General features: G+C 47.5%; 1 protein-coding gene across 2 annotated transcripts in view; it reads right to left on the reverse strand.

The window, feature by feature from the left end:
• COX16 (cytochrome c oxidase assembly factor COX16) overlaps positions 1 to 22,615 on the reverse strand; it is a 95,115-nt gene extending 72,500 nt beyond the window's left edge. For both annotated transcript variants that reach the window (XM_075331100.1, XM_075331099.1), the window contains exons 1-2: positions 22,445 to 22,615; positions 6,425 to 6,502 (exon numbers count right to left, since the gene is read on the reverse strand). In XM_075331100.1, coding sequence (XP_075187215.1) covers positions 6,425 to 6,502; positions 22,445 to 22,510 — 144 coding nt within the window. In that variant the 5' untranslated portion in view covers positions 22,511 to 22,615. The remainder of the gene's footprint in view (positions 1 to 6,424; positions 6,503 to 22,444) is intronic.
• Positions 22,616 to 25,706: the final 3,091 nt, after the last annotated feature.

Here is a 25,706-nt window from a genome sequence, read left to right on the forward strand (position 1 = left end):
AGAGTGAAAGGTCAAGCAAAAGTGCAGGATTTCCACAAAAACAAATCTCCCTGATTTGATGCACAAGTTGCAGCTGAACCTTTCCCGCAGTTGTTAAATCCTGTGTGGATGTACCCATAAGGAATAGCTGCATGAAGTAAGCAAAAAAATGTAGAATCTGGTTACCATCCGTGTGGTGAGTGATTAATGTGAATGTAATGTGAACGTGTTGGTTGTAGACTGCATATTCAAGCCCTGCTGTTTCTGCTACTCCATCTGACAGCGGCATGATGTAGGGGCAGGGAACCTGATTCCAGCGATCTGTCACTTTTTTTACTTGTTGCTGCAGTTTTCATAAAAATCACAGTTTTCTGAATGCTGAGCTCTGTATAACCCCGCCAACACCACTGATTGGCAGCTTTCTATACGCAGCTTCCAATAAGTGGTGGGGGTTTGAGGTTAAACAAAACTTAGAAAATATGGAGGAGTACCTGGGAACAGATTTAAAACTGGGATTTTATCCAAACTGCAGCATGCAGCCCAGTAAGTGACACATCGCAGGGAACAGGGTCTCTATCCCTACATTATGCTGCACTCAGATTAGGAGGAAAAAACCTGATAGAGTCTCTTTATTATAAAAGTTTGCATTGTCTTAAAGTCCCATAAACCTAGGTGGAAGATGGCACTGCTCAGTAGATAATGCAGACCTGCACGCTGCAAAGTGGCCATATGATGCTGACCTGCACGCTGCAAAGTGGCCATATGATGCTGACCTGCACGCTGCAAAGTGGCCATATGATGCTGACCTGCACGCTGCAAAGTGGCCATATGATGCTGACCTGCACGCTGCAAAGTGGCCATATGATGCTGACCTGCACGCTGCAAAGTGGCCATATGATGCTGACCTGCACGCTGCAAAGTGGCCATATGATGCTGACCTGCACGCTGCAAAGTGGCCATATGATGCTGACCTGCACGGTGCAAAGTGGCCATATGCTGCTGACCTGCACGCTGCAAAGTGGCCATATGATGCTGACCTGCACGCTGCAAAGTGGCCATATGATGCTGACCTGCACGCTGCAAAGTGGCCATATGATGCTGACCTGCACGCTGCAAAGTGGCCATATGATGCTGACCTGCACGCTGCAAAGTGGCCATATGCTGCTGACCTGCACGCTGCAAGGCGGCCATATGATGCTGACCTGCACGCTGCAAGGCGGCCATATGATGCAGACCTGCACGCTGCAAAGTGGCCATATGATGCTGACCTGCACGCTGCAAAGTGGCCATATGATGCTGACCTGCACGCTGCAAAGTGGCCATATGATGCTGACCTGCACGCTGCAAAGTGGCCATATGCTGCTGACCTGCACGCTGCAAAGCGGCCATATGATGCTGACCTGCACGCTGCAAGGCGGCCATATGATGCTGACCTGCACGCTGCAAGGCGGCCATATGATGCTGACCTGCACGCTGCAAGGCGGCCATATGATGCAGACCTGCACGCTGCAAAGTGGCCATATGATGCTGACCTGCACGCTGCAAGGCGGCCATATGATGCTGACTTGCACGCTGCAAAGTGGCCATATGATGCTGACCTGCACGCTGCAAAGTGGCCATATGATGCTGACCTGCATGCTGCAAGGCGGCCATCTGATGCTGACCTGCACGCTGCAAGGCGGCCATATGATGCTGACCTGCACGCTGCAAGGCAGCCATATGATGCTGACCTGCACGCTGCAAGACCGCCATATGATGCTGACCTGCGCGCTGCAAGGCGGCCATAGCTCCACAGCGCCCATTAAGTGTCAATATAAAGTTTGGATCACGGAGATGGCAGAACATCCTTCTCAGAGTCTTCTAGAAGAATAAGAGCTGCAATGTGTGCCTTGCAGGAGACGTAGCAGACGTGCCCCCGGCCGGCGCGGTGCAGGGAGCCTGTGATGCATTGCAATGTTACAGCTGTTCCTTTGCATCTCGGATGACTCAGCGTACACCTAGCACCCGACAGGAACGCCAGCGCCCAGCCAAAAGGAGACGGCGCGCACAATATTACACAGCCGAGTATTTCATCTCCATCTCCTTGACCTAGATTCCCCAACTGCAGCCAGTTAAAGCCTTCGCGGCTGTGTAAACCTTATACATAAAGAACAGGTTTTGTCATCAGTTTTCTTTCAATACCCATTACAATGTAGACAGATTGGCAGAACACATATTTGTGCCCGACGCCTGCGACGGGGAAAGAATTATTTTCCTTTTTATACAGTAAGGTTAAAACGAGTATTAAAGAAAAGAAGCATGTGGCATAAGAAAGCCATTGTCAGGACACCTGCTGAATACTTATTCCCCGCGCCTGTTAATGGGAACCAGGAAATACAATGGGAAATAAGAACAGAGGTAAAACAGCTCCACCGCCTGGTTGTATCGCGGTACTGCAGGCTGCTACAGCCATGATCAGCAACGTGAGGAACATCTGGATAACTGCTAATTTCACAGGCATTCATTTTTTTTTCTTCTAAAAGATCTTTCATTTTATCACTTCCAACAACTTTCAGGAGAAGACTGACCTTGAAACAACATTGGAGGAAATGCAGACCCCTGTGGGTGCTGTGTGTGTGTGTGTGTGTGTGTGTGTGTGTGTGTGTGTGTGTGTGTGTGTGTGTGTGTGTGTGTGTGTGTGTGTGTGTAGTGCGCGCGTGTATGTGATCGGATGTGTGAGTGTCGGCAGAAGGCAGAGGAGCACGGCATGCAGCACAGCTGCTGGGACCGCCCACCGGTGGGCACAGGGAGAAGTGGGGTGTGAGTGTATGCGATCAGATGTGTGCGTGTATACGGTCTGATGTGGGACTGTGGAGCACGATGGGGGGTGCGCAGCATGGGTGATGGAGCACGATGGGGGGTGCGCAGCATGGGGGATGGAGCACGATGGGGGGTGCGCAGCATGGGGGATGGAGCACGATGGGGGGTGCGCAGCATGGGGGATGGAGCACGATGGGGGTGCACACCTCTCCCCAAAGCACACACACATACACACCGCCACACGCGCACCGCACAACACACCACACACACACACACCGCCACACGCGCACCGCATAACACACCACACACACACACTGGGAACCACAAACACCACCCTACACAGACACACACACACACACACACCGCACACACAAATATACGCACATACCGCGCAACACACACACTGCACAAAACATACCTCCCCCCAAAACACACACAAACCGCACAACACACACAGCACCACACACAGACAACACTGCAGACACACAGCACTCCACAAACAATGCAACACACCGCAACACACAAACAACACCGCTCTCCCCCCCCCCCCCCCCACCCAGACAACACCCAGAACATTTACAGCGCCCTACACAAACACTTGGTAACTACACACAACAACATTATATATTATATTATATTATTATATATATATATATATATATATATATATATATATATATATATATATATATATATATATATATATATATATATATATATATATATATATATATATATATATATATATATATATATATATATACACAAAAATCATACATTAACTACACAATAAATTCTAGAATACCCGATGCGTAGAATCGGGCCACCTTCTAGTATATTATATATATATACCAGAAAATACCCAAAAGAGACACCATTCTAAAACCTGCGCCCCTCATACTGCTCAAAACTACATCCAAGGTGCTTCCCAGGAATTAAGCCACTGTGGAAGGTCAAAAATGAACATTTTAATTTTTCCCATAAAAATGTTGCTTTAGCCCCAATATTTTTAATTTTTGCAAGGGTAACAGGAGAAATGGATGGCTATTTGTTGTGCAATTTCTCCTGAGCACACGGATACCCTGCCAGAAGTAGTTCTGATTACATGTACAGTGGAAGCTTCGAAGCGGAGTTTCCGAAGTCCCTAAGGGCCAGAACAACAGAAACCCCCTCAAGTGACCCCATTTTGAAACTTACACCCCTCTGGGAATTTGTCTACAGGTATAGTGATGATTTTGACTCCATGGGTGTTTTCCAGAAAGAAGCAGCAATTTATGTTGCTGAGTGAAAATTGCAAATGTGCTGCCCTTACATTCTAGTGCCCAGTACATTATAGTGCCCATACACTGTCCAGCTCGTGCTTATGGAGACACTCGCCTCATAAATTAAAGGGAACCAAACATCAGGATTTTGGTATATAATAAGGTGCAGCCAGTGCAGTACTGGCACTATCAGGCACATTGTGTACATGCCATTAGTGGGCAGCTCAGATGTTTGGGCTTTGAAATCCAAGTTGGTGAAGTTTGAAAATTCATCATCTTTTGACTGACAGTTGCACCTCTGCTAATATCCGGGTGGGTTATGCACATGATTTCCCCCTCTCCCCCCCCGCCTGTTCCTCCCTCCCTCTGGCTCTATGTAAATTTTTCTATTCAGTAACACGGCGTCAGAGTTGGTGCCTGCGCATAGCACTTATCTCCGGCGCCATGTTTCTGAAGCCTGCATTACCCAGTCTTGTGCCTGAGATGGCAGCGCATGCGCTTCTTCAGATCTCATTGTGACTGCGAGAGCGCGCGTGGTCACAACAGGCCTGGAGAAAAGCTGATCTTATCGATCTTACCAATTAGCTGCAGCCCCAGCCTGCCAGCGATCAGTAAGATCAGCTGTTCTCCAGTCCTGTTGTAACTGCGCGCGCTCCCGCAGTCACAATGAGATCTGAAGAAGCGAGGGCGCATGCGCCGCCCTTTCAGGCACAAGACAGAAACATGGCGCCGGAGATAAGCGCTATGCGCAGGCGCCAACTCAGACGCCGTGTTACTAAATAGAAAAATTTGCATACAGCCAGAGAGAGGGAGGAATCCATGTGCATAACCCGCCTGGATATTAGCAGAAGTGCAACTGTCAGTCAAAAAGATGATGAATTTTTAAACTTCACAAATTTGGATTTCAAAGCCTAAACATCCGAGCTGCCCACTACAGGTATGTAGATAATTTGCCTTATAGTGCCAGTATAGCACTGGCATTACCTTATATCCAAAAATCCTGATGTTTGGCTCCCTTTAATTTATGAGGCGAGTGTCTCCATAAGCACGAGCTGGGCAGTGTATGGGCACTATAATGTACTGGGCACTAGAATGTAAGGGCAGCACAATAGCACATTTGTAATTTTCACTCAGCAACATAAATTGCTGCTTGATTCTGGAGAACACCCATGGAGTCAAAATCATCACTATACCTGTAGACAAATTCCCAGAGGGGTGTAAGTTTCAAAATGGGGTCACTTGAGGGGGTTTCTGTTGTTCTGGCACTTAGGGACTTCGGAAACTGCGCTTCCAAGCTTTCCACTGTACATGTAATCAGAAGGCTCTCCTCACAACAGAAATGCCAAACATCTTGTACGTTAAATGTGGTTTAGGCACATTGTGGTGCTCAGATGGGAGAGGGCATTTGAATTTGGAAGCGCACATTTTGCTGGATTTCTTTTTGGGGGAGCGATACCACTTTTTCAGAGCATGTGTGCTACCAATAATGTGGAAACCCCCTATATTTCCGTTAATAGATGACGGACCTGAGTGGGGACTTGATTTTTGTGGATTAAGTTGAAACGTTCATTGGGAACATTTTACAAAATATTTTGGATCACATTTATCTACTTCATCGGTCGGGAACCCCTTCCTGAACCATGGCTTATAGGTACGTCAAGTGTCGTGAAGGAGTTAAGGTCTTTGGTAGCTTGATAACCCATCAATCCAAAGCAACTCCCATCTGGTGGCCATACAGCACTATTCGTCCAGAACCTCCCGACCCCCACTCGACAACTGCTGATGGGGATCAGCCAGTTCACTTCCATACACATAAGGTAGTCGGCAATTGAGCGGAAATCTGCAGATTCATCCACCTTACGTGCATAACTTAAAGGGGGTCTTCTGTTTTTCTGGTTAAAATAAAAATAAATAAATAAATTTAAACAAAATCATGTTTTCTCACCCTCCCCAGGTTCAATGCTGAATTTCTGTTCCTCCTCTTGGTTTCTTTTCTTCAGCACTGACATTACAGAAAGCACTGCAGCCAATCAGTGAGTTCAGCAGCTTGTGCCGTCAACTCGAGCAGAGCTGCTGAGCTCAATGATTGACCGTAGCGCTGCCTATCTGACGGTAGTGCTACAGTTTCTAACACACACCAGAACTAGAGACTCAGCGCCGGACCTGAGAAGGGTGAGTAGAGCATAGTTTGTTTGTTTGTTAAAAAAAAAAAAACATAACCAGAAAACACTGTTTTAGGCGAGCAGCGAATGCTTATTAAATATTCACATAACCAGGCTGGGAAAGTAGTGGTGAAAACCCCTGCGTGGTCTGTGCCAGCCGTTTGAGGGTAGTGCCCGTCATAGTGACCATCATTCAGGCTTCTTCATTTGTTCATCACTTACTGTATTTTTTAGCTTCTGAACATCATAACGAATTTGAGTAAATTCTCGGAGTCCAAAAGACCCTCCAATGACCAGCAGCTGCAAGAAAAGACGGTAAATCAGTACGTGCATACGGTATATACTACAGCATATTAGAAACATAGTGAGGACTGAAAACAAATGGTTTACTAAAAACAGAAAAGAAAAAACCTGATGAGTAAGGCTAGGTTCACATTTCCGTTGTTTATGATCAGTCACAATCCACCGCTCTGATAAACAACGCAATCCGTTTGGCGGATTCCGTCGTTTTCCATAGACTTGTATAAGCATCGGATTGTGACTGAGGCTCTTGCGTTGCATCCACCGCCCGACTGATCAGTCGTAGAACAACTGACCGTCGAGCACCAGGAACGCAGCATGTAGCGTTTTTTTGAGCAGCAGAATCCTTTTGATTTCACTGCGCATGCTCTCTCTCAGCGGCCGAACGTTCAGCTGTTCACCCGGCGGCCGGCTAATAAGAGCGATCAGCTGATCACCTGGCGGCCGGCTAATAAGAGCAATCAGCTGATCACCCGGCGGCCGGCTAATAAGAGCGATCAGCTGATCACCCGGCTAATGAGAGCGATCAGCTGATCACCCGGCTAATGAGAGCGATCAGCTGATCACCCGGCGGCCGGCTATTGTGCACGATCAGCTGATCACCCGGCGGCCGGCTAATGAGAGCGATCAGCTGATCACCCGGCGGCCGGCAAATGAGAGCGATCAGCTGATCACCCGGCGGACTGCTAATGAGAGCGATCAGCTGACCACCCGGCGGACTGCTAATGAGAGCGATCAGCTGATCACCCGGCGGCTGGCTATTGTGCACGATCAGCTGATCACCCGGCGGCCGGCTAATGAGAGCGATCAGCTGTTCACCCGGCGGCCGGCAAATGAGAGCGATCAGCTGATCACCCGGCGGACTGCTAATGAGAGCGATCAGCTGACCACCCGGCGGACTGCTAATGAGAGCGATCAGCTGATCACCCGGCGGCTGGCTATTGTGCACGATCAGCTGATCACCCGGCGGCCGGCTAATGAGAGCGATCAGCTGTTCACCCGGCGGCCGGCAAATGAGAGCGATCAGCTGATCACCCGGCGGACTGCTAATGAGAGCGATCAGCTGACCACCCGGCGGACTGCTAATGAGAGCGATCAGCTGATCACCCGGCGGCTGGCTATTGTGCACGATCAGCTGATCACCCGGCGGCCGGCTAATGAGAGCGATCAGCTGTTCACCCGGCGGCCGGCTAATGAAAGCGATCAGCTGATCACCCGGCGGACTGCTAATGAGAGCGATCAGCTGATCACCCGGCGGACTGCTAATGAGAGCGATCAGCTGATCACCCGGCGGCCGGCTAATGAGAGCGATCAGCTGATCACCCGGCGGCCGGCTAATGAGAGCGATCAGCTGATCACCCGGCGGCCGGCTAATGAGAGCGATCAACTGATCACCCGGCGGCCGGCTGCTGTGAGCGATCAGCTGATCACCCAGCGGCCGGCTGCTGTGAGCAATTAGCTGATCACCCGGCGGCCGGCTAATGAGAGCGATCAGCTGATCACAAGGCTGCTGTGAGCGATTAGCTGATCACCCGGCGGCCGGCTAATGAAAGCAATCAGCTGATCACAAGGCTGCTGTGAGCGATCAGCTGATCACCCGGCAGACTGCTAATGAGAGCGATCAGCTGATCACCCGGCGGCCGGCTAATGAGAGCGATCAGCTGATCACCCGGCGGCCGGCTAATGAGAGCGATCAGCTGATCACCCGGCGGCCGGCTAATGAGAGCGATCAGCTGATCACCCGGCGGCCGGCTAATGAGAGCGATCAGCTGATCACCCGGCGGCCGGCTAATGAGAGCGATCAGCTGATCACCCGGCGGACTGCTAATGAGAGCGATCAGCTGACCACCCGGCGGCCGGCTAATGAGAGCGATCAGCTAATCACCCGGCAGCCGGCTAATGAAAGCAATCAGCTGATCACCCGGCGGCCAGATAATGAGAGTGATCAGCTGATCACCCGGCGGCCGGCTAATGAGAGCGATCAGCTGATCACCCGGCGGCCGGCTAATGAGAGCGATCAGCTGATCACCCGGCAGCCGGCTAATGAAAGCAATCAGCTGATCACCCGGCGGCCAGATAATGAGAGTGATCAGCTGATCACCCGGCGGCCAGCTATTGTGCACGATCAGCTGATCACCCGGCGGCCAGATAATGAGAGTGATCAGCTGATCACCCGGCAGCCGGCTAATGAAAGCAATCAGCTGATCACTCGGCGGCCAGATAATGAGAGTGATCAGCTGATCACCCGGCGGCCAGCTATTGTGCACGATCAGCTGATCACCCGGCGGCCAGATAATGAGAGTGATCAGCTGATCACCCGGCGGCCAGCTATTGTGCACGATCAGCTGATCACCCGGCGGCCAGCTATTGTGCACGATCAGCTGATCACCCGGCGGCCAGCTATTGTGCACGATCAGCTGATCGTTCTCTCCCTCACGTTTTACAACAGAATCCGTTTAATGATGACAATCAATTCCAATTCTTGTCATCTGTTGTACAACACATGCGACTGGTGCAAAACAACGGAAATGTGAACCTAGCCTAATAGGGAGAGGAGTGCTGTGACCTCATCACAATGGGACTACATGTGCAATGGTGTGGGGGGGGGGGGGGGGGGTCAGGAAGTTTTAGGTTAGACCTCCGTAGCGTAGCACCAAATACTAAAACTGCAAAACTGTAAACATTGCATGATCTCAATAACTCTGACATTGTAAGGGCTCCTGCAATGTGGTTGTGATATTTTCTTATGTTTTGAGTATTAGTAAAAGTCAATCATTTCTGGTTAGAAAATCAACAATAACATTTTCCCTTAAACCCCTTAAATGAAGTGAAAGCTGCACACCAAATTCAGAGACATATCAACAAGCAGAAGCCAGGGACCTGGCTATATAGGAAATTGAATAATCATGGCTAAAGGGCGGGGACTGGGTCCTCAGACAGAAAAAACTGCATAACAATCAAAATGACTGCTGGAACACCATGTAAATGTGAACAGGGTGCTAGCCAAAAAATACACAATCTATATGAAGTGAAAGCTGCACACCAAATTCAGAGAAATATGAACAAGCATAACTGCTTTATAATACACTAGAAGGTGGCCCGATTCTACGCATCGGGTATTCTAGAATTTACGTATTGTGTAGTTCATGTATGGTTATATATATCTATATATATATATCTATATATATATATATATATATATATATATATTATATATATATATATATATATATATATATATATATATATATATGTTGTCGTGTGTAGTTACCAAGTGTTTGTGTAGGGGCTGTACATGTTCTGGGTGTTGTCTGGGTGTGGCGGGGGGTGAGAGCGGTGTTGTATGTGTGTTGCGTTGTTTGTGGAGCGCTGTGTGTCTGTCGCGTTGTGTGTGTGTGTGTTGCGCGGTTTGTGTGGGTGTGGTGTGTTTTGGGGGGAGGTATGTTTTGTGCAATGTGTGTGTTGTGCGGTATGTGCGTATATTTATGTATGCCGCGGTGTTTGTGTGTTGGGTGTTGTGTGTGTGCAGCGTTGTCTGTGTGTGTGGGTGTCTGTGTATGGCGGTGTTTGTGGTTCCCAGTGTGTGTGTGGTGTGTTGTGTGTGTGTGTAGGGGGGGAGGTGTGCACCTCCCATCGTGCCCCATCCCCCATGCTGCGCACCCCCCATCGTGCCCCATCCCCCATGCTGCGCACCCCCCATCGTGCTCCATCCCCCATGCTGCGCACCCCCCATCGTGCCCCATCCCCCATGCTGCGCACCCCCCATCGTGCTCCATCCCCCATGCTGCCCACCCCCCATCGTGCTCCATCCCACATGCTGCCCACCCCCCATCGTGATCCATCCCCCATGCTGCGCACCCCCCATCGTGATCCATCCCCCATGCTGCGCACTCCCTATCGTGCTCCATCCCCCATGCTGTGCACTCCCTATCGTGCTCCATCCCCCATGCTGCGCACTCCCCATCGTGCTCCATCCTCCATGCTGCGCACTCCCCATCGTGCTCCATCCCCCATGCTGCGCACCCCCCATCATGCTACATCCCCCATGCTGCGCACTCCCTATCGTGATCCATCCCCCATCCTGCGCACTCCCCATCGTGCTCCATCCCCCATGCTGCGCACCCCCCATCGTGCTCCATCCCCCATGTTGCGCACTCCCTATCGTGCTCCATCCCCCATGTTGCGCACTCCCCATCGTGCTCCATCCCCCATGCTGCGCACTCCCCATCGTGCTACATCCCCCATGCTGCGCACCCCATCGTGCTCCATCCCCCATGCTATAATAGTTCTCCTATTATACTCAGAGAGGAGTATAATAATAGGAGGACTATAATAGGAGGCGTAGTCCTGGGGGGAGAGGAGTATAATGCCGGCTCCCTGCACATGTGTACCGGGAGCCGGTGTACGCTGGTAACTATGATACACATCGGGTAATTAAGGGACCTTAGTTACCCGATGTGTATAATGGTTACCAGCGTTCACCGGCTCCGTCACGATCCCAGCAGCGCAAGGTTATGTCTGGCGATGCGTGCGGAGGGCCGGGGCAAGTGGCCAATCCATGCGGAGGGCGGGGCCAGGCCGAGGCGAGCGACCAATCCGTGGGGGGGCGGAGCCGAGGTGAGCGGCCAATCCGTGCGGGGGCGGGGCCATGGCGAGCCCAGCAGCCAATCAGCTTTGTGTCACCGTAAGGACACAATTTTGGAGCCAGACAGACAGACAGACAGACAGAATAAGGCAATTATATATATATAGATAAGGAATGAAAATGAAAAAACGCACATAGAGGTAACATTTGGTAGGTACCCATGCACACAAGCAGGTTTTAACCGCACATAGAGGTAACATTTGGTAGGTACCCATGCACACAAGCAGGTTTTAACCGCATATAGAGGTAACATTTGGTTAGGGACCCCATAAATAAGAGATTACCGTGAAGTGGTTATGGGGCAGTAAAGCTTTCACTTCATATAGATTGTGTATTTTTTGGCTAGCACCCTGTTCACATTTACAATGGTGTTCCAGCAGTCAATTTTAATTGTTAAAGACCAGGCGATTTTTGTTTTTTTTCCTTCTTTCATGTTTTTTTTTTCCTCCTCGAATTACAAAAAGAGCCATAACATTTTTATTTCTCAGTCGACATTGCTCGTTTTTTTTGCGGGACGAGTTGTACTTATGAATGACACCATTTTCCAGGGAGCCATAACGTGTTCAATATTCAAAATATGGGTGTGTGTGAGGGCTTGTTTTTTTTTTTAGGCCTGAGCCGATGTTTCTATTGATATGATTTTTGGGGTAGAACCGATGTTTTGATAGCCAGGTTTTAGATTTTGTATACCGATTGGATTAATTTATATCATATATTTTCATATGAAAAATCGGACTTTTACGAATTTGTATTTTTTCTTATTCATTTTTAATGGGTGGAAGGGGGGGGGGTGATTTGAACCTTTAGATTTTTAAAGCTTTTTTTTTAAACTTCTCACACTATTTAATGGTCCCCTTAGGTGACTTGAACCTGTGATCTTCTGATCACTTGTGCTACCGTATATACAGCAGTGCCATAGTATTGCTGTACGTAGGAAAAATCATGGTCTCCTAAGAACACCGGCCATGGGCTGGCTTTCACAGGAGTACTATAATGACAAGCACAGGGGTCTTCACCAGACTCTTGGCTGTCACGGCAAGGCGGCTCGTGATCGCCTCTCAGGAGCGCCGATGACTGGTTAGAACGGCACTCTGACATCGGCATTTAAGCTGTTAACAATCATGGACAGAGCTCTGCTCCATCTGCGGCAATTAGAGGCAGATGATGGTTAATTATCACAGCCATCATCTGCCAGGAAAGATGCTGGCTCGGCTTCTGATCCACATTAAAGTAAGGGAGCCGTTATATGATGTACACATTATGTCATATGTCCTTAAAGAGAACCTGTCACCAGATTTGGCAACTATAAGCTGCGGCTACCACCAGTGGGCTCTTATATACAGCATGTTAGAATGCTGTATATAAGAGCCCAGGCCGCTATGTAGAACGTAAAAATTACTTTATAATACTCACCTAAGGGGCGGTGCGGTGCAAACTGGTCGGATGGGTGTCTCTGTTCTTCGATACCGGCGCCTCCTCTTTTGGCCATCTTTGCCCTCTTTCTTCTGAAGCCTGGATGCATGACGCATCCTACGTCATGCACACGAGCCAACATTGTGGTCCCGCGCAGGCGCACTTCAAGCAACAGGGCAGATCAAAGTGAGTCTGAGCAGGACCCCAATGTCGACTTGTGTGGATGATGTCGGACGCGTCATGCACCCAGGCTTCAAAAGAAGGAGGACAAAGATGGCCGAAAGAGGAGGCACTGGTACCGGAGAACGGAGACACCCATCCGACCAGTCTGCCCCTTAGGTGAGTATTATAAAGTGATTTTTACATTCTACATAGCAGACTGAGCTCTTATATAGAGTATGTTAGAATGCTGCATATAAGAGACCACTGGTGGTGGCTGCAGCTTATAGGCACCAAATCTGGTGACAGGTTCCCTTTAAGGGTCTCAAGGGGTTTTCTGATCTTCTTACTTCAGAAGCATACCCTCCCTGCCTTTAGTGTTCCTGCTTCCCGGGGATGGTGTGCCCCAGGGGATGGAGTGCCCCAGGGGATGGCGTGCCCCACGGGATGGCGTGCCCCAGGGTGATGATGGTCACGCCCCAGGGGGATGGTCACGCCACTAGTCCGAACTGTGTAGTCTCTGATGCAGGAAACAGAGGCAACTGTTCCTCTGCAATATCAGGAGACAACTCTACAAACAAGCCGGTCAGACACGGGATCTGATCAGCTCAAGAGCAGCGATTGCGAGCTCTAAGGCAAAGTGCTTACAAGCGTTCGTGACGTGTCTCTAGGAAACTGGCCACTTCTGATCAATCTACAGCGGTGGCTGGTAACCAGGCGATCAGCCGTACACAAGAGAATTAAAAATCCTTCTGTTTTTGACGCCAGAGAGGATCTTTAATTAGAGGTACATTGTTAATTTGCTTGTTTTTACAAGCACTTTGCAATTTTACCATTTTAACAAGAAACCATAACCCCTTTTAATAAGAGCTCATCAACCTGCAAACAATTTGTATTCTTTTCTCCCTCGGATAAAACAAGAAATAAAACTTTCTTCATAAATCTTCAAATGACGCAAGATCCTTTCCTACGAACATCAGCTGCACCCTGAAGGAAAGAGTGGGAGGATACATCTGTCAGATATATCCCCAAACCACCTGTTTAATCATGTAACCGTGCCCTGCGAAACCATGGAAGAACGAGCAACAGCATTAATTAGGCATCTGTTTCCAGTATGAAAAGCGTGGGGTCATGAAAGGACTCTGGGGACCTGGGTCAGAGCAAAAAACATCTTATATTTTCAGACACGTTCCTGAGTAGTGATCTATCAGGTCGACGGGTCCTACAGACCAAGGTTCATGTAGAAATGAAGGTGGTGCCCTCGTGACTTAGGAGCTCCCACCGAGGACGGCCGGCAGGGTCCTGAGGACGGCCGGCAGGGTCCTGAGGACGGCCGGCAGGGTCCTGAGGACGGCCGGCAGGGTCCTGAGGACGGCCGGCAGGGTCCTGAGGACGGCCGGCAGGGTCCTGAGGACGGCCGCCAGGGTCCTGAGGACGGCCGCCAGGGTCCTGAGGACGGCCGCCAGGGTCCTGAGGACGGCCGCCAGGGTCCTGAGGACGGCCGCCAGGGTCCTGAGGACGGCCGCCAGGGTCCTGAGGACGGCCGCCAGGGTCCTGAGGACGGCCGCCAGGGTCCTGAGGACGGCCGCCAGGGTCCTGAGGATCAGTCATCACCTTATTGCTGGATGCAGTTTTTTTTTCCCAGTGCTGGAGTGGCGCTTTAAATGCAAGTCCCCTTGCCCCTAGCACTATACTCACTTTCCAGTGTTTTCACCTTTTTTTTTTTTTCGGTGTTGCTCCAGTCCTTTGGCGCCATCTTGTGACCATAACATTTGGTTGTCCAGAAGTTACCTCACAAACTCTCAATAAAAGTCTATGAGGCCAGAACAAGGCTCCCATAGACTTTGAGTTCTGACCTCTGGTGCACGCCATGCAACACTGGAGCTGCCGTCAGGTCACAAATCACCAGAGACTGACCAGAGCGGCAGCGATAGAATAGAAGATGAAACTGCTGGAAGGTGAGTATAAGGGTAAACTCACATGAGCGTATGATTCGGACCAATGTTATTCAATGAGGGAGAGCAGATGGTCAATTTTTTTCTCATCCAGATTCTGGATGAGCGAAAAGTCGCAGCATGCTGCGATAGTCTGCGATAGCCATGTCACTCGCACCCATACAAGTCTATGGGTGCAAGTGAAACATCAGTCTGCACTCGGATGACATGTGACTGCAATGCGATAATCTCATCAGCTGACAATGGAGATGGGGAGATTAATCCCTCCCTCTCCTCCGCAGCTGTGATCCGATCGCAAGATCGTGTTACAGTCACATGACACTCGGACCACTCTGGCAGCACATCGGGAGCCGAAAGTCATTAGCATATTGCATCCGATGCACTTGAATCAGATGACATACCACCGTGTGAATTCAGCCCAAGACAAAGGGCAGGCGACTTAGATTTATAGCACCACTCCAGCAGCGCAAAAAATAAATAAAAATAAACAAAAACTTTGGCGTTGTGCTTTAGATCAGTACTCCAGTCTTAAAGGGGTTGTCTGAGAGCACAAGGTCCATGGTTGTTGTGACAATGTAAATGAATAACATTTACTAATGTACTGTAAGGGCTGAACATTGCCACGTTGGCTCGATTTCTGATCCTCTCACAATCCCAGAAGATCCACCTCGGTTGTTGTTTCCACACAGATTCCTCTCTGGCACATGACTAGGGAAATACATGAAGGGGACTGGCCATCTGGATCAGATCCTTCCCTGGCCAGTCTTCTTCTTGGCTTTAAAATTAGGTAATGAACTCAGAAGGCTCAGTGTACAGTCATGGCCAAAAGTTTTGAGAATGACACCAAAATGATATTTTCACATGATCTGTTGCCCTCTGGTTTTTAATTGTGTTTGTCTGATGTTTACATCACATACAGAAATATAATTGCAATCATATTATGAGACCAAAAGGTTCTATTGACAGCTAGAATGAGTTAATGCAGCAAGTCAATATTTGCAGTGTTGACCCTTCTTCTTCAGGACCTCTGCAATTCTCCCGGGCATGCTCTCAATCAACTTCTGGAGCAAATCCTGACTGATAGCTGTCCATTCTTGCATAAGCAATGCTTGCATTTTGCCAGAATTTGTTGGTTTTTGTTTGTCCACCCGTCTCTTGATGATTGCCCACAAGTTCTCAATGGGATTAAGATCTGGGGAGTTTCCAGGCCATGGACCCAAAATCTCTCTGTTTTGTTCCATGAGCCATTTAGTGATCACCTTTGCTTTATGGCAAGGTGCTCCATCATGCTGGAAAAGGCATTGTTGGGCGCCAAACTGCTCTTGGACAGTTGGGAAAAGTTGCTCTTGGAGGACATTCTGGTGCCATTCTTTATTCATGGCTGTGTTTTTAGGCCAGACTGTGAGTGGTGCGATTCCCTTGGCTGAGAAGCAACCCCACACATGAATGGTTTCAGGATGCTTAACAGTTGGCATGAGACAAGACTGGTGGTAGCGCTCACCTCTTCTTCTCCTAATAAGCTGTTTTCCAGATGTCCCAAACAATCGAAAAGGGGATTCATCTGAGAAAATTACTTTACCCCAGTCCTCAGCAGTCCACTCCCTGTACCTTTTGCAGAATATCAGTCGGTCCCTGATGTTTTTTCTGGAGAGAAGTGGCTTCTTTGCTGCCCTCCTTGAAACCAGGCCTTGCTCAAGCAGTCTCCGCCTCACAGTGCATGCAGAAGCACTCACACCAGCCTGCTGCCATTGCTGAGCTAGCTCGGCACTGCTGGTAGTCCGATCCCGCAGCTGAAACAGTTTAAAGATACGGTCCTGGCGTTTGCTGGTCCTTCTTGGGCGCCCTGGAGCCTTTTTGGCAACAATGGAAGCTCTCTCCTTGAAGTTGTTGATGATGCGATAGATTGTTGACTGAGGTGCAATCTTTGTAGCTGCGATACTCTTCCCTGTTAGGCCATTTTTGTGCAGAGCAATGATGGCTGCACGTGTTTCTTTAGAGATAACCATGGTTAACTGAACAGAAACAATGATACCAAGCACCAGCCTCCTTTTAAAGTGTCCAGTGGTGTCATTCTTACTTAATCATGACTGACTTTGCCAGCCCTGTCCTCATCAACACCCACACCTGTGTTACTGGAACAATCACTAAAACAATGTTAGCTGCTCCTTTTAAGGCAGGAATGCAATGATGTTGAAATGTGTTTTGGGGGTTAAAGTTCATTTTCTTAGCCAATATTGACTTTAAAAGAAACCACCTAAACAAACCTCTAAAAAAAATCCTTTAATATTAATCAATAAAAACAATGTAAGACACCAATGTCAAATAACATATAAAACACATGACAGTGTATTAGTGAGAGGTCTAATGAAGAGCAGGAAAGGCGTGCAGGAATAGGATGATAGTTAGATAGACTCTAGATGATCTTAGAGGGGCTAGGTGATCCTCAATTTCCCCTGCCTGACTGCGGAGGGTATTATAAGGTTTTGAACACCCCCCGCTCCGGGTGGCTGTCCCTTGCTATCCCTGTTCTTCACTGGCCTGAAACCTACCACCAAACCAGGTGCATTGTGTAAGACCAGGACAACGTATAAAAATACAAAAAATTATGTTGGTTCCTGAACAAGACTGGATTCTATATTTCAGTCTAGATACTGTATAAACAGCAGTTAGGAAAGAGCTCCTGGGTCCACCAAGGCCGGTACCCACAGCTTCTCCCGACGCGTTTCCCCCCCTCCTAACTGAATGGTCGGGGGTTCATCAGGGGTCAATATCCAACAACACTTGGAACAACATCCAAGATTGATACACTGGTTGCAGCAGAAAGTGCTTGCTTGATCTGTCTTAGTACAATCTCCAAAAAGGACTAGTAGTGTCCTCCTTATGTGGTCCACTTTTCTTGTCTCAGCAGAGAAGAGATATTACTATTCAGGGTAGAAGACACCTATAATCTGATGCAAGGCTTATGGATGGTGCACTGTGTGCCGTTTAGGGCAGAGGATCTCAGTCAGCCCTCTAGGTTAAATATTCAGCTGTCCAAGTTACCTATATACTGAGGTTTTCCTTAAAGAGAATCCCTAGATTCCATTTCAAATCCCAGAGAGTAAACCCTCTATAGTAATGTTTCCTTGCTGGAGGCCCTGGATCTCCACTTCAAATCCCTTAAAATGTAAGTACATCCAGGGATACACTCGATCTGCAAGGACAAATGTCCCGAGCTTGAGCAAGCGGGGACACCACAGGTTACTTCAAATTCAAATTAGCAAGTAGCATTTTTCATTGTATATTCCAATATTTTTCCATATGCTTGAGGCATTATACCATTATTTAAGTTTGATGTGCAGCCTTATCCTTGTATAGTATGTATTTTTTGGCTTGCACTCATAATATATATATATATTAGTGCTCACTTCAGTTATCCTATTCAGTTATATGTAGTTTTTTTTCTGAATGTGAACACAGCTCCGCCCCTTTCGGCCATGTTTTTTCCATCTCCTATATAAGACAGTCCTTGGTTACCCCTCTCCACCCATAGCAGTTTTTAATTGCAATGAGATGACACACAGTTAGGGTCACAGAGCTAGGGACCCCAATATAGAGATATACCTTGACGAGGTTTTGGGGCTCAGTTACATTGATCAATGCGATTGCTAAATATCTCCTTTTTCCTAATGTTCATGGCAGGTATGCAATTCATTATTCACATGTTCAAATTAGCAAGTAGCATTTTTCATTGTATATTCCAATATTTTTCCATATGCTTGAGGCATTATACCATTATCTAAGTTTGACGTTTCACACATCCGGCATTTCGCCGGATTGCCGGATCCGGCATACTCCAGTACAGTGTAATACAGTACAATGGCATCGCGGCAACCTCCAGTCACATGCTGTCATGTGACCGGAGCTTCCCGCAATGCCATTGTACTGTATTACACTGTACTGGAGTATGCCGGATCTGGCGAAATGCCGGATGTGTGAAACGAGCCTTAACTCCTGTAATTAAGAGACCTTTGTGCACATGACTGTGAAGTCATCAAGGTCCTTGAAAAATGTTAACCTCGGAATACTACTGAGATCCCTAAGAGAGTGGGGGCCCTGAGAAATTGCGCAGCATGACGTTCCCTAAGGCTACGTGTCCACGATGCGTTTTTTCATGCTTTTCAGCAGCGTTTTCAACTGCACCTTTTTCATGCCAAAATGCATGCGTTGTGATTTCCCAGCAAAGTCTATGGGAAATGGGGATTTCTTGTACCCACCATGCAGTTTAAAACGCTGCGTTTAATTTGCATAATTTTGGGCAAAAACTCAGCATTTAAAGAAGCAGCATGTCAATTGTTTTTGTCATTTGGGCTGCGTTTTGATAACATTGAAGTCAATGAGAAGTTACAAAAAGTAACAAACATCAAAATTCCTGCTTTTTACCTGCTTTTTTAGGTGCAGAAAACATGCGTTTTGGACATCAAAATAAAGATTTGATATGTCCCTTTACAAACACACACATAGTCCGACAATTAAATTAATGACCACTAAATAGTATAAAACCGCTAGAATTATATGAAATATAACTATTTTCTTTTTTTTTAATAAATTATATATGTTGTTCTTTTTTTTCATTATGTTTGACTGTTTAATCTTTATTTAGCAGTGTCTTTATATTCAAAACGCATCTGTCAAAACGCTATTGAAAAGCATGTAAAAAGCGCTAAAAATGCACCTAAAACGCGGTAAATACGCATGCGTTTTTAACGCTATTTTATGGTAAAAAGCAACTTTGGCAAAATCAATTACTGCCAGAGGGTGCGTTTAGAACTGCACCTAGCTCGACACAAAGTGTGCACATAGCCTAACACTGGCTTTGACTGTAACTAGGTCTTATTTTGGGGAGTAGGGCTTATATTTCAAGTATTCTGCAAAAATTCTGTAAAATCATGCTAGGCTTTATTTTCGGGGAAACACTGTGTGTAGATGTACAACACAAGTTCAGAAAGAACATGCTTATATACATTTAATGGCTGAATTCTAGTATAGTAGAATAATGATAAGCCAAATAAAGGGTTGGTGGGGCTCTGCCACCTGGCACCCCTACTGATTAGTGGCTATTACTATTAGTGGCCATGTGATGCAAGTACCGAAGAGCAACTGTGTCTATAGCTCAATGGCCACTATCGGGCACAGCACACCAACATCTATTCAAGAGAGCAAAAGCAGATCTGCAATGGCTGCTACGCATTGAAAGAAGTAGTGTAGTGCAGCTGCTCAGTGAAGGCGCTGGATGTCAGATCTACAAAGATCCAATTAATTAAATATCCGGAGGTCATCAATGTCATGTGACCAGAGGACCATTTTAGTCCACTGTACTGGTCTCAGCTGAGAAGAGGATCTAATCTTATACCGTCTACTCCATCCTCTGTAACCTACTATTAGAGATGAGTGAACCTGAAGTTCGGTACTAACTCAGACTTCTCCTAACTCAGACTTCTCCAAGAAAACAAAGATTGGGTTTGGAGTTTGGGTGATTAACGTATGCTCGAGCATCGCTGCGCTCAGGTGCACGCTGCGCTCAGGTGCACGCTGCGCTCAGGTGCACGCTGCGCTCAGGTGCACGCTGCGCTCAGGTGCACTCTGCGCTCAGGTGCACTCTGCGCTCAGGTGCACTCTGCGCTCAGGTGCACTCTGCGCTCAGGTGCACTCTGCGCTCAGGTTCCCCCTGCGCTCAGGTTCCCCCTGCGCTCAGGTTCCCCCTGCGCTCAGGTTCCCCCTGCGCTCAGGTTCCCCCTGCGCTCAGGTTCCCCCTGCGCTCAGGTTCCCCCTGCGCTCAGGTTCCCCCTGCGCACGGCCGCTTGCAGTGTTTGAATGGCTTTCACTGGAGGATAACAACAGTGTGATCAGATGTAGTGTGTACCACAAAAAGACAAAAAAAAAAAAAAAGAATCGAACTTCTGGACCAGCAGAACCCAAACTTCCACGGATCCACTCATTGCTATCTACTATCAGAAGTCAAACAAATTTGACAATTTGCTGCAATGTATCAGTCAGGGGTACAGACTTTAAAGGGGTTGTCCAGCTACAAAACATACATAAACTAGTTAGAAAGAGAAAGTTATACACGTTACATGATAATATGATTAGGTGGTAACTCCATTCCATTGTCAGCATGAGCTCAGAGCTGTATATGAAGGAGGATGGCGGACAAGCTCATTTCAATAGATAAGTCAGTCCCCTTCTGTGTCTATGCTTGAAGTTTATCAGCCAGCCCCCTTCTCTGTCTACGCATCATGGGCCGTATCAGCCAGCCCCCTTCTCTGTCTACGCATCATGGGCCGTATCAGCCAGCCCCCTTCTCTGTCTACGCATCATGGGCCGTATCAGACAGCCCCCTTCTCTGTCTACGCATCATGGGCCGTATCAGCCAGCCCCCTTCTCTGTCTACGCATCATGGGCTGTATCACAGTCAGCTCCCATGGACCGTACCTGTCAGCCTTTTTCTCTGTCTATGCACGGATAATATCAGCCAGCCTTCTTCTCTATGCATTAATCCTATCAGCCAGCCCTCCTCTCTGTCTCTGTATGGACCGTATTAGCAAGCCCCCTTCTCGGTCTATACATGGACTGTATTAGCTAGCCCCCTGTGTATGCATGGACCGTGCTAGGTAGCCCCCTTCTATGTCTACATATGGCTCGTACTAGCCAGCCCCCTTCTATGTCTGTCTATGCATGGACCTTATTAGTCAGCCCCCTTCTCTGTCTATGCATGGACCGTAATAGATAGCCCCCTTTTCTGTATGTGCATGGACTGTACCAGCTAGACCCCCTTCTCTGTTCATGGACCATATCAGCCAACACTCTCTCTGTCTATGCATGGACCATATCTGCCAGCCCACTCTCTCTGTCTGTGCATCTACTGTACCAGCCAGCCCCCTTCTGTGTCTATGTATGGATTGTATCAGCCACCCCCCTTCTCTGTCTATGCATGGACTGTTCCAGTTAGCCCCCTGTCTCTGTCTGTGCATGGACTGTACCAGCCAGCCCCCTGTCTCTGTCTGTGCATGGACTGTACCAGCCAGCCCCCTTCTGGGTCTATGTATGGGCTGTATCAGCCAGCCCCTCTCTCTATGTACGGACTGTTCCAGTCAGCCCCTTTCTCTATGCATGGACCGTATCAGCCTGCCCCCTTCTGTGTGTATGTACGGACTGTTCCAGTCAGCCCCTTTCTCTATGCATGGACCGTATCAGCCTGCCCCCTTCTGTGTGTATGTATGGACTGGTCCAGTGAGCCCCTTTCTCTATGCATGGACCGTACCAGCCTGCCCCCTTCACAAACAGCTCTGATAACGTGCCAACACAGGGACAACCTTCTCTGTGGTGGGCACAAGTCAGGAGGCTGTGAGGACCCCTCTCCCAGCAGGGCACATTTTCTGATAGTATATTAGTAACTTGTACACTTCTCAATTTTAAACACATGCAGATCTATTTTTCTAGCTGGACAATTCCTTTAAATCCAGATTATTACCTAGACCCTCCACACCTCTCAGGTCTATATTCTTACACCCCCCTGAATGTTATCAAGTGTTTCCATTCACTGACAGCAAACACAGATCTTGAAAATGGCGATAAAATGAAACACAGTAAGAAAGTAATGAAGCTTCATTTGCACAACCCCCTTTAAATGAGCAGACACATAGCCCCAGTGTAGAATGGTGACTGTGCAGGGTGAGAAAACTGACACATCGGTAACCAAACGTAACGTGCAGTGCAGCACGGCGGGCTCACCAGCATGGGCACTCCATACCGCAGGGTTGGGTTATTTTTACACGACAGCCATAACTTTTCCAGCATTTTGCAATTCTTCTCTCCTATCACCTTGGGGGAAGTATTTCAGTGCTGCACATAGTACACCTTTCATGTGTCTTCCGGGACCTTCACAGCAGCCGCTCTGTGATGACGTCACGATCATGTGATCAGCCGCGCATAGAACTAGGTTGTGTTTGCTTTTGGGTCCTTGCTTTAAATGTTTCCCTGGGAAACGAGGAACAGTCACAATAGTTCCTACCTTGTGCAGGCATCTCTCTGAGCTACACGGCTTATATAATGTGTAATGGCATGGAGCAGTTGATGTGGAGAAGTGATAAAGCGAGGTACACACTGGGGAAGGCTGCTGTGGTGATATCTGCTGTGGTAAATGCAGGACACAGCTAAAGGCAATGTATACTTGCTTTGTGACAGGAATTATATTCCAAACTGATCATAATGGCGTCAAATATAAACCCTGGAGGTGTCAGGTCTGTCAGGGTGTCATAGACTCTACTCATAGTCATGTCTGGAAAGCAGGTGGGCATCCAATATGGCCGCCATATTCACAACCGGTGACACAGTGTGGCACGGTCGCCATAATTCACAGATTTTACACTCACGTGTCTGGGAAAAGCTGCCAGTTCCAGTGAGGAAGCGTAAATGGATGACTTGTCCTGGCTTTCACCATCATGGCAGCCATCTGCATGTGACGACCTGTGGCTGCATAACATGGAAGGTAACAGCCCACATTTCCAAGCCAAATTACATGGCTGTTGGCCATCGTGTGCTGGCGGCTGCGGCGCAGATGATACCTGCCGGTGGCATTGCCATGGTTTTCCATTTTACAGATGAAATACGTTAATTTTACGTTACATCTATAGAAACCACCAGAGAATTCAAAATGGCTGCCAAACCCGAACATCTGAGATTACTCCCTCACTATGCTTGAGAACATTTTCCTGCAGCTTCCCTCCTCCTGACACAACTGACTGGCCGATGGACGCCATTACAATTTTTTCCTCACAGGTGGCTGAATTCACAGATTCGGGTTTCGTGAACTCAACATGAAGCTGTCAAGTTCAGGTCAGGAAACGTGCGGCCAATGTGTACCTTGTGGTCAGTAGTCAGACCGTGAAACACGGAGATGTGTAAAAACAGCCTTACTTATATTTTTCATCACTCATATTAAGGCCCTAGTTCATCACGATCATCTTTGTTCACGTCAGCCGTGATGAGGGGGCCAGGTGGAGTCAGAGACCCCTAATTTTTAAGAAGCGCACTCCTAATAAACAGGTGTGTGTATTTCAATATGGTATGCCTTTCCAAACACACTGCCATAAATCTTAGTCCAGTCGGAGCCACCATCTTGCTTCACCTCTAACCGCAGATCCATATATTGAGTATATATGGATAGGTGAGTATGTCTTTTTTAATTTAATGGAACCAAACATTAGGAATGAGAAAAGGTTGTCCTTGTATGGACAAGCCCTTTAACCCGACCTGGCCAATTACTATTTTTTTTCCTTTTAGTTTCTTCCTCCTCCTCTTTCATTAGCTATAACTTTTTATTCCTCAGTCCACATAGACATATACAGTCAGGGCCAGAAATATTTGGACAGTGACACAAGTTTTGTTATTTTAGCTGTTTACAAAAACATGTTCAGAAATACAATTATATATATAATATGGGCTGAAAGTGCACACTCCCAGCTGCAATATGAGAGTTTTCACATCCAAATCGGAGAAAGGGTTTAGGAATCATAGCTCTGTAATGCATGGCCTCCTCTTTTTCAAGGGACCAAAAGTAATTGGACAAGGGACTCTAAGGGCTGCAATTAACTCTGAAGGCGTCTCCCTCAACCTGTAATCAATGAAGTAGTTAAAAGGTCTGGGGTTGATTACAGGTGTGTGGTTTTGCAATTGGAAGCTGTTGCTGTGACCAGACAACATGCGGTCTAAGGAACTCTCAATTAAGGTGAAGCAGAACATCCTGAGGCTGAAAAAAAAGAAAAAAATCCATCAGAGAGATAGCAGACATGCTTGGAGTAGCAAAATCAACAGTCGGGTACATTCAGAGAAAAAAGGAATTGACTGGTGAGCTTGGGAACTCAAAAAGGCCTGGGCGTCCACGGATGACAACAGTGGTGGATGATCGCCGCATACTTTCTTTGGTGAAGAGGAACCCGTTCACAACATCAACTGAAGTCCAGAACACTCAGTGAAGTAGGTGTATCTGTCTCTAAGTCAACAGTAAAGAGAAGACTCCATGAAAGTAAATACAAAGGGTTCACATCTAGATGCAAACCATTCATCAATTCCAAAAATAGACAGGCCAGAGTTAAATTTGCTGAAAAACACCTCATGAAGCCAGCTCAGTTCTGGAAAAGTATTCTATGGACAGATGAGACAAAGATCAACCTGTACCAGAATGATGTGAAGAAAAAAGTTTGGAGAAGAAAGGGAACGGCACATGATCCAAGGCACACCACATCCTCTGTAAAACATGGTGGAGGCAACGTGATGGCATGGGCATGCATGGCTTTCAATGGCACTGGGTCACTTGTGTTTATTGATGACATAACAGCAGACAAGAGTAGCCGGATGAATTCTGAAGTGTACCGGGATATACTTTCAGCCCAGATTCAGCCAAATGCCGCAAAGTTGATCGGACGGCGCTTCATAGTACAGATGGACAATGACCCCAAGCATACAGCCAAAGCTACCCAGGAGTTCATCAGTGCAAAAAAGTGGAACATTCTGCAATGGCCAAGTCAATCACCAGATCTTAACCCAATTGAGCATGCATTTCACTTGCTCAAATCCAGACTTAAGACGGAAAGACCCACAAACAAGCAAGACCTGAAGGCTGCGGCTGTAAAGGCCTGGCAAAGCATTAAGAAGGAGGAAACCCAGCGTTTGGTGATGTCCATGGGTTCCAGACTTAAGGCAGTGATTGCCTCCAAAGGATTCGCAACAAAATATTGAATATAAAAATATTTTGTTTGGGTTTAGTTTATTTGTCCAATTACTTTTGACCTCCTAAAATGTGGAGTGTTTGTAAAGAAATGTGTACAATTCCTACAATTTCTATCAGATATTTTTGTTCAAACCTTCAAATTAAACGTTACAATCTGCACTTGAATTCTGTTGTAGAGGTTTCATTTCAAATCCAATGTGGTGGCATGCAGAGCCCAACTCGCAAAAATTGTGTCACTGTCCAAATATTTCTGGACCTAACTGT

Source organism: Anomaloglossus baeobatrachus, chromosome 12 (genome assembly GCF_048569485.1).
Source record: "Anomaloglossus baeobatrachus isolate aAnoBae1 chromosome 12, aAnoBae1.hap1, whole genome shotgun sequence".
Taxonomy (NCBI): domain Eukaryota; kingdom Metazoa; phylum Chordata; class Amphibia; order Anura; family Aromobatidae; genus Anomaloglossus; species Anomaloglossus baeobatrachus.